General features: G+C 42.6%; 1 protein-coding gene across 1 annotated transcript in view; it reads left to right on the forward strand.

The window, feature by feature from the left end:
- Positions 1-10,053, forward strand: part of Cacna2d4 (calcium voltage-gated channel auxiliary subunit alpha2delta 4) — a 112,145-nt gene that overhangs the window by 5,901 nt on the left and 96,191 nt on the right. Inside the window, exons 4-6 of the mRNA XM_012516392.2 lie at positions 340-399; positions 1,870-2,032; positions 2,796-2,927. Of these exons, the coding sequence (XP_012371846.2) occupies positions 340-399; positions 1,870-2,032; positions 2,796-2,927 (355 nt within the window). The remainder of the gene's footprint in view (positions 1-339; positions 400-1,869; positions 2,033-2,795; positions 2,928-10,053) is intronic.

Here is a 10,053-nt window from a genome sequence, read left to right on the forward strand (position 1 = left end):
GGAGGGGAGAGGAGAGGAGAGGAGGGGAGGGGAGAGGAGGGGAGGAGGATAGAGGAGAGGAGAGCAGAGGAGAGGAAGGGAGGGGAAGGGAGAGAACAGGAGGGGATAGGAGGGGATGGGAGGGGAGAGGAGAGGAGAGGAGGAAAGAGGAAATGAGAGGAGAGGAGAGGAGGGGAGAGGAAGGGAGGGGAGAGGAGAGGACAGGAGAGGACAGGAGTTGAGGGGAGGGGAGAAGAGGGGAGGAGCTGATGGGTCATGTGATGACTCTGTTCCATTTACCTCAGACCTACAGCACCCTTCACCCACCTGCTTTCTCTCCTTTGCATTCCCGTCTCTCAGAGTCTAGTGGAGGCTGCTGAGGAGGCTGACCTGAACCACGAATTCAACGCATCCCTGGTAGTGAGTGCTCTCCCAGAACTGGTGCTGGGAGGGTTTGATGGGTACCCCAGGGGTGGGGGAAAACCATAGCCAGTGGGTCTCAGAGTGGGAATCAACTCATCCTATACATGAGGACTATTCAGCTCCCGCCTCATGTGCAAAGCCATTTGCTGGCCTTGGGAGTGAGACAGGTTCTCAGCCTCAAGGAGTTCACAAGCAGAGTAACTCCCAGCGAAGGTGAGTGTCAAAGGCACAAGAATGAGAATGGGGGAGGGGAGGAGGGCTGGGCCTCAGCCTGCTGGGATCTGGGCAGACAGGCAGGGCAAAGGATCCCTAGGATGAGGGAAGGGAGAAGAAGCAGGAACAAGAAAACACAAACTACAGTGTGTGGTCCACTCTGTGGGCGGAGGATGGTGAAGAACAAGGTGGTCTTGGAGAGGTGTTGGGAAACATGGCGGGGTCCTTGAAGGCCCAAACCAGGATCTGGTCTTGCTGATTAAGGAATGATAAGTATGGGAGGGTCAGACTTGGGGGTGGGATGGTGGGACACAGCTAGGCATGTGCTTTAGAAGGCTCTTGCTGGCCATAGGACCGTAAGATGGAGCCGGGGTGGCGTGGTGTGCTGAGGTGACACAGTGGCTGTGTTGTGGTGACACAGGGTGAGCCCTGTGGCATGGAGAAAGGGAAGGGAATCTGCTTATAACTCCAAGGTAGTTATCAAAGTGGATCCTCCTCCACTGCCCATAAGAGGCATAAAGAGGACTCCTGTTCTTGGGAGTGGGATACAGGAACTACAGCCCAGAGGCTCCTGGGCACTGTCTGGGTCCCTGAGACTCTTCCTACCCTTGGGAGAAAGTGACAGTACCAATGAGGCTGTGTGTCTTCTCACCTCTCCTTGAGTGTCCTCTCTATCTCCAACTCTGGTTGTGTCCATGCATGCTAAATCCAGTGGAGAGCCAAAACAATTATCAGGACAACTTACACCAAAATGAGCCCTCTCTGGGCCAGCGAGATAGCTCAGCGGACTAAGCGCCTGCTTAGGCAAGTGCAGGGACCAGGGTTCGATCCCCAGCGTCACATTTATGCTGCATTGGCTCTGCCCTGGGTGTGCTGAGCCGGCGACTGAGTCTGGGTAGCGCACACCTGTAATCCCAGTGCTGGGGAAGCTGAACACAGAAGGATCACTATGAGTCCGAGCTGCATAGTGAGACCCTGCACAAAATACATTGAGAGAGAGAGAGAGAGAGAGAGAGAGAGAGAGAGAGAGAGAGAGAGAGAACCATCTGCTCCAATATTGGGACACCGGTTGTCCCTGAATCAGCCTGACCTTTGCCTGGATTCTCTACCCAGGAGAGCATGTGTGGATGCCCCAGTCTACCATATCCCACCTTTCCTGTTAGAGTCCTCTCCTGTGAACCATCTCTTTCGCCCTCTCACTCTACACATCCCTGTGTGTCTATCTCTGTTGGGGTTGTTCCCTGCCACCCATAGTTTGACTACTACAACTCTGTCCTGATCAATGAGAAAGATGACAAAGGCAACTTTGTGGAGCTGGGTGCTGAGTTCATCCTGGAGTCCAATGCACACTTCAGCAACCTGAGAGTAAACACTTCGGTCAGCAACGTGCAACTGCCCACCAATGTGTACAACAAAGGTCATTCCTCTTTGTTTGAAAGTTGCTGGTGGGGTGGTGATAATGGAGGTTTTTCACAACTGTCTCCATTTCCCTGGGAAACAGAACCATACACTGTTTCTCTGGCCTTCTTAACAGAAGATGAGAGAAAATTATTTTACATCATCATGGTGTGTTAGTCTGTTTTCCATTGGTATGACAAAATACCTGAGGCTGAGCCACTTATAAGGAAAAAGGGCTTAGCTAACCACTTGGGAGTCTGAAATTCCAAGCAACATAGCACTGGCTCTGGGCAGGGCCCTCTGCTTACATCACAACATGGTAGATGACACCATGAAAGGATCACAAGGCAAGATGGGAAGCCTGAGAGTGTAGAGGAGCCAGGTGTGCTCTTCTATAACAGCTCTCTCAGAACTAATTAGGATCCCATAAGAAGTACAAAAATTATTTCCCAAGGTAATGTTCTCATCACCTCCCATGAGGCTCTAGTACTTCTCACATTGCCACGCTGGGAGCTGAGCTTCCAACACACAAATCCTTGGGGACACACGCTCAAGCCGCAGCACATGGGCTAAGAGAAAACTCAGTGCATCTGGATTAGAGCATGTGAGTGTGACTTTTCATGTTCAATGCACAAAGATGTTCTAAACTGTAGGACTGCAGTGTGTGTGTGTGTGTGTGTGTGCGCGCGCGCACACGTATGTGTGTTTACCATGTGAACATTTGGTCATTGCTGCTTTCTGCTTGTTTCCTCTAAAATTCCTTTTGTCACTTCACCCCTCAGATCCAGACATTTTAAATGGAGTCTACATGTCTGAGGCCTTGAATCCTGTTTTTGTGGAGAACTTCCAAAGAGATCCTACACTGACCTGGCAATATTTTGGCAGCTCAACTGGATTCTTCAGGATCTACCCAGGTGAACACATTGGGTGGTACCCCCATGATCTACTGGGCCTGTTCTCTGGAAATAAGGGAAGAGGGCTCTTGAAGATGAGCCCTAGTACTCAACCTGTAGGGAGTGATAACTCTTCTCTCCAAAGGCACCACCATCCGATGCTTTCACCCTCCTTACGAGCAAAGTACATATTCAGTAAAGAACTGTTGAGTGAGTAAATGAATGAATGAAATCAACAGACAGCTTGGCAATCAGCCATCAAATGCCCACACGTTGAGCTCCCATCCTGTGAAAAGCACTGTGGAACATGCAAAGGATGTAAGACAATCCTGTATCTCAAGAAGTTTACATCCGAATTGGAAAAACGAGCCATCAACACTAGAAATGATCAATAGCCATGTAGGAAATGCCACAAGTTATTATGTGATTGGTGGCAAATGCAGTAGTAGAGTGGGGAAAGACTTTGTGTCCACCAATTAAAAAAATAGAGCATCAACCACACATTTTGCAAGAATTTACTTCTCATTTAGTATAAATTCACTTTCATTTTTATATTTTAGTAGACTGTGCAGAAATCTTAGATTCCCCCCATTTCTGACCAGAAAATGGAAAGGCCCTAAAGGACTTCTCTTTGGCCAAAGGTTGGGAAAGGCAATCCCTCCTTTGGAGGGCAAAGAACTCATATTGTCGCCATCATTAGCACCCTCCAACATTCGCAGGCTCTGGGTCTATTTCTGTCCTCTGCAGTCTGAAGGAATAAGTTTATCCCTCTTCTGTGCAGCAGCCCTCCAGTGCTTGAAGACCATTCGCCTCCCTCTTGTCTTCCCCAGGGCAGAATTCCTATAAATAACCTTGTCGCACATCCCAAGATGCCAAATCAAGCCTGAACAATACAATGCAGGTGTTAGCTCATGAGGGCTTGAGAGACGGGCCAGTTTTCATAACCTTACTTACTTTATACATTCGGACCTACCCTCAAGTAGACAGTATTAGCTTGACTATGATTTTTAGGTTATATCTACATGTTTATCTATATAAATATTAATTTAATTTATTGTAAAACCTATAATATGGCCAATATTTTATATCTCTCCATGTTCTCCTTGACTGTCCCACCGTTTACTCTTCCCTCGTCATTGGCTGGGTAACAGCTCTCCTGAACTTCAACTATATGACTATATTTGGGCTTTTTCACTTGTTTGTTTAGCTTTATCTTAAAAGGTTTTGATAAAATACACATGACAGGGGCTGGCCAAATACCTCGGCGGATTAAAGAGCCTGTTTGGACAGTCACAGGGGCTGGGGGTTCAACCCCCAGGCCTGCTGTGCCGGCCCTGCTCCTGGGGTGTGCTGAGGTGGCAACTGAGACTGGGTATGGTGGTGTGTGCCTGTAATCCCAGCACTTGAGAGGCTGTAAACAGGAGAATCACTATGAGTCTGATCTACCTAGTGAGACCCTGTAGATCCTGTACTAAATAAATAAATAAATAAATAAATAAATAAATAAATAAATAAAATACACATGACAAAATGCACTAGCATAGTCAGTCTTAAGGATGTCCTTTAGATATATTAAATACAATCATCCCCACCACCTATTTCCAAAACCCTATAAAATTGCAACTCTACACCCACCGAACAGTAATTCCCTATTCTTTCTTCCCCAACCCAGTGACTGGCAACTACTGTTCTATCTTCCATCTGTAATTTTGTCCACAGTATGTACCTCAGAGAAATGAAATCATTCATACTTTGGATTTTTTGTGACTAACTTACTTAAGATAATCTCCTAGAGAGTCATCCATTTCATACATCTGAATTCCCTTCCTTTTTAAAACCTAAGTAATATTGTATGTTCATACTATGTTTTTTTATAGACATTGAGTTGCTTCTGCCTTTCAGCTCTTATGAATAATACTAAAACCACAAGTGTGCAAATAACTTTTGAGACTTGATTTCAATTATTTAGTGTATATATCAAGAAGCAAAATTTCTGGACCATATGGTAATTCTCATTTAAATTTTTGAAGACCTGCCATACTGTCTCCTATAAGGCTGTACCATTTTATATTTTACCACCAATAGTGCACAAGCATGCCAGTTTCTCCATATCTACACCAATACTTGCTATTTTGTTTGTTTGTTTTTATATAAAGTGGTCACCTTAATGTATATGAGCTGGTATCTCATTGTGGCTTTGGTTTACATTACCTTTATGATTAGTAATGTTAGAGTCATGTGTATCTTAGTTATTCTCAAGATTGAGACAAAATACCCAACACTCCCAAGTTAAGGAGAGAAAGGCTTATTTAGCTCACAGTTTGCAGAGGTTTCAGTTCATAATCAGCGAAGGCCAGGTGGCGCATGGAAGAGGGCAACAGTTCATGGCAGTGGACTTGCAAAAGCAAATAGAGAGAGGCAAAGAGTCAGAGGCAGTGTCAGAAAGACGGAGACAGAAAAAGCCTCTTTCTGGTCCTTATATTGTATGCAGGCTACCTGCCCTATGGTGGAGTTACTACTCATACCCTTAATCCCAGCATGGGACCATGACTGAGTCGGAAACTCTAGATTCAGTCACCTCTGAAAAGCTAGGCCCCATGACTGCATGAGGTTTTGGGGGCCTATCTAGACACAAAACATACCAATGTGCTTATTGGTCATTTGTATATCTTCTTTGAATAAATATCTACTCGAGTTCTTGGCCCATTTTGAACAGGGTTATTTATTATTACTGTTGTGTTTAAGGCATTCTTTATACGGATTGAACATTAATGTCTTGGGAAATATATGTTCTGCACCCAGGTGTGGTGGCTCATGTCTATAATCCCAGGAGTTAGGGAAGCTGAGGCAGGAGGATTGAAAGGTCAAGTTCTACCTGAGCAACTCAGCAAGAACTTGTCTCAAAGTGCACATTCTGTGAAAGAAACAGGGATATAGCTCAGAAGCACAGCACCCCTGGATTTGATGAAAAATTTAAATTTTTTCATGAAGTCTAATTTGTGTACTTTTTGTTTCCAGGTCTTTGGTGTCACATCCCCCCAAAAACATCATTACCACATCCAGTATCACAAAATTTTCCTGTTTCTTACCAAGAGTTTTAAAGTTATAGGCCTTCTGCTCAGGCATTTTGCCCACTTTGAGTTAATTTTTGCATATAGTGTTAGATAAAGATCTAGTTTCTTTTCTTTTTCTTTCTTTCTTTTTTTTTTTTTTTTTGCATATGAATATTTAGTTTTCCTGGCACCATTTGTTGAAAAATACCATCATTTCTTCATTGAATGTTGAAAATTCCTGCAGGACAGGGCTTCTTTCCAGGCTCTCCGTTCTACTTCACTGCTCTATATGTCCATCCATCTGCCAGGGACACACTGGTTACTGTGGCCCTGCAGTTTAGAATCAGAAAGTGTGACTCTCCTGGCTTTATTCTTATCTTACAAGGTTGTTTGGCTTATTTGGGGCCCCTTGAAATTTTACATGAATGTTTGGATGAATGTTTGTATTTCTGCAGGAAATATCACTGAGATTTTGATAGAGGTTGTATCAGTAATTTACTGATTGAATCAATAGATCATCTTGTGCAGTACTAACGGTACATGGAGTATTGTGACCCATGAGTGGGAGAGGTGGGTTTACATGTATTTCTGTTTTGTTAAACTTTAAAATTCTTCTTCAATAAGCTCTTAGTATAAAATGTCACTGTGGCCCGACACTGCTTTTCTCTGGTCACTCACGAAGCTGAGCATCACTTTGTATGTTATTAGCATATGAATTTCCTCCTCACTGGGGTGTATGTTGTGTTCTTCTCACTCAACTACTCAGTGTTGGGGGCCGAGAAGACAGCTCAGTAGAATAAGCACTTGCCTGGCAAGCACAGGATCCTGAGTTCAATCCCCAGTACTGCAAAAAATAATTAAAAAATAAAAAACAAATACTCAGTGTTTAAATGTTAGCCCTTCTTTTCATTTCTATGACTAGTCTAATAACATATGACAAATCTTTTTATGCATGGCTGGATTTGGTTTACTAATACTTTATTTGTTTTTTTTATGTACTTAGTACATAAGGTACAAAGGGTCTCACTGCACAGATTGGATTTGTAGTGATCCTTCCTGTTTTTCAGCCTTGCAAGCCCTGGGATTACAGGCGCGTGCAACCACACCCAGTCTCAATCGCCTTTCAGCATGGCTCGGGGGCAGGGCCAGCAGGGAAAAGGGGGAGGAGGGGGAAACCCCCGGCTCCTGAGTCTGCCTAAACAGGGTCTTTAATCTGCTGCACTAGCTGGCCAGCACTTTTATTTGGTATTTTTATATCTATGTAGGTAAAATCATTTTGTAATTTTCTTTTCTGTGCTCTTTTTTAAATATTTTATTTATTTGGTACATGGTCTGGCTACACAGCTCAGACAAGTAGTGATCCTCCTGTTTCAGCCTCCCCAGCCCTGGGATTACAGGTGTGTGACCCCAAGTCCAGTTTCAGTGGTTGGCATGGTACGCACAGGGTTCCAGGGCTGGCTCAGCATGCAGTACCAAGGATCAAACCTGGGTCCTTGCGCTTGCCAGGCAGGCGCTTAGAATGCCAAGCTATCTTCCAAGCCCTACTATGCTATTTTCAAAGTAAATTGTCTTATTTCAAAGTAAATTAGGGAGTATTTTCTTTGGTTTCTGGAATTATTTTAATGAAATTAAAAGGATCTCTTCCTTGAAACCTTGATAGAAGTAGGGCTGGTGAGACAGCTCAGCAAACTAAGCGCCTGTTTAGGCAAGTACAGGGACCAGTGTTTGATCCCTGGCACCACATGCTGCACTGGTCCCGCCTCCAGGCATCCCGAGACAGGGTGTGGCGGCACACACCTGTAATCCCAGTGCTGGGGAGGCTGAACAAAGGAGGATAATTAAGAATCCAAGCTGTATGATAACAACAATAAGCTTGTCTTCTGGATGGTTAACAACCTAAGTTTGCAGACCAAAATTAGAGAAAAAGGAGGGCTACAAGGAAAGCCAACATTTTGGCCCTAACCTTTTAAGGTCAATTAAGACTCAGGACATATGAGAACTTGTACTGTAATGTCATGTACCTCGGTAGTGTCCCAAATTTTCTGATCAAGAAGATTATTGGGGCCAAAGAGGAAAGTGATCGATGATGTAGAGTGTGCCTAAGGAGAGTCACATGGGGAGAAAACCCTCTCTCAGGCTTTCACAGAGAGCACATTGGCCAAGCAATGGCCGTGACTCATCCACATGGCTGCACTGACAAAGGTTCTACAATCTGAGGTACAGGATCTCAGGATAAATCCTGAGGGCATTTCACTGACCTTCTCAGACCAAAAAGCTACAACTCTTGTTGCACAGGTCCTGCTTTACCTTGGTCTTAACCATCCAGTAGAAAAGTATGAAGACGAAATATAGGAAGTAAAGCCATGCTGTTATGTTGAGCTGTGGGGGACTCAGGTCAATAATATCTGACATTGCCAGTTGAACAGAAGACCCAATGCTATTATGGGCTACTGGACTCTTTTAGAATATTTTGCTGAGTTTACACACCTATAATATTCAATAATGGAACGTAGAAAAATGGGGTATACAGATGAATGTCCATTTTGTATCTGTGTATTCAAAGTGGTTAGGATAGATATATAGTTGCATTCTCTTAATGAATAGAATGATTTGTTCTAATGGTGTTTGTAAATAGGATCTCAAGTCCACATCTTGTACAGCAATTAACCACTAAGAAGAATTTATGCAGTGTGTTATTTGTTGAAACTGTACTTTAGATTTGATTTGAAACTGTCTCATTGCTATCTGTTTATCAATAAAATTTTGAAATAAATAAATAAATAAAAAGAATCCAAGCTGTGGAGTGAGACCCTGTACCAAATACATTTTTTTAAAAAAACTGATAGAAATCACTCATATATAGGCCTAGCATTTCTTTATGGGAATAGAAAATTACAACTTCAATCTACTCAACACTTGCAAGACTAGTGTGGCTTTTTATTTCTTCTTGAAACTGATTTTTACATTAATTTTATTGAGCAAGAAGTAGCAATGAGACAGTTTCAAAACAGGTTAGTAGGACAGTTACAATAATTAATACCTTGCATGTTGTTGTCTTTGTAGTAGTTATTCATAGCACAAGACACAGACATGATATCCTGTCCAAACACTATTAGTTCAAAACTTTCTTCCCAATCCTTTTATTCAGAGTACATCCACTTCACTTGAACTTTCAATTTCACTAATATAATTTTATATATTCTTATCATTTTAATCCAATCTATAATTATGTTCCTTTTTACATATTGTATTGTATGTTTTTTCTTAATTTTCCCTATAAATATTGGTTTCTCTCTAATCTTTTCAGGAATCACCTTTTCTCTTTATTGGTTGCTCTTTATTGTTTGTTTTCTATTCTGTCAACCTTAGAGCTGGTGTTTTTATGTTTTCCTTTTCCTTTTTTCGGATTTATTCTGTCGCTCTCCCTCCTAACTTCTTCAGTAGATACTTCACTTTAATGTTTAGCCTTTATTTGTTTCTACAATAAGTTTTTAGGGTACGCCATGTCACTAGAAACTTCACTGTTGCTGCATCTCACCCGTTTTGATTAGCACTAGCTTTTAAATAATTTTTATTTTTAAGTGTCATAAAATGCATATAGTAAAATTTAGTATTTTTTAAAAATATTTAAGAGCTTCTTCGAAAGTGTGCATTGGTTGTCGTATAAACATTACCCTGACCATAGTGCTCTTTCCCCTCGCCGATCGTAGGCAACCATCATTTTCCTTCCTGTGATTTTGACTACCTTGCAAAGGTGGAATTTACATTATTTGTCTTTTAGTTACTGACATAATTCACTTAACACACTGCCCGCAAGACTCATCCACGTTGGAGCCAGTGTCAGAATTTCTCCTTTCGAGGCTGAATAACAATATCCATCATAAGCATCTACTACTACATTTTGTTTCGTTCAGCTACCGATGGACATTTGGGTTGCTTCCACCTCTTGGCTATTGTGCATAGTGCTGTTATGAACACAGGTGTGTAAGTAACTCTTTGAGACTCTGATTTTGGTTCTTTTGAGTCCATTCTTAAAAGGGGAATTGCTAGGTCATATGGCAGTTGTCCCATAATTTTTAGAGAAACTACCGTCT

The sequence above is a fragment of the Octodon degus genome, unplaced genomic scaffold, assembly GCF_000260255.1.
Source record: "Octodon degus isolate 3935 unplaced genomic scaffold, OctDeg1.0 scaffold00104, whole genome shotgun sequence".
Lineage (NCBI taxonomy): Eukaryota > Metazoa > Chordata > Mammalia > Rodentia > Octodontidae > Octodon > Octodon degus.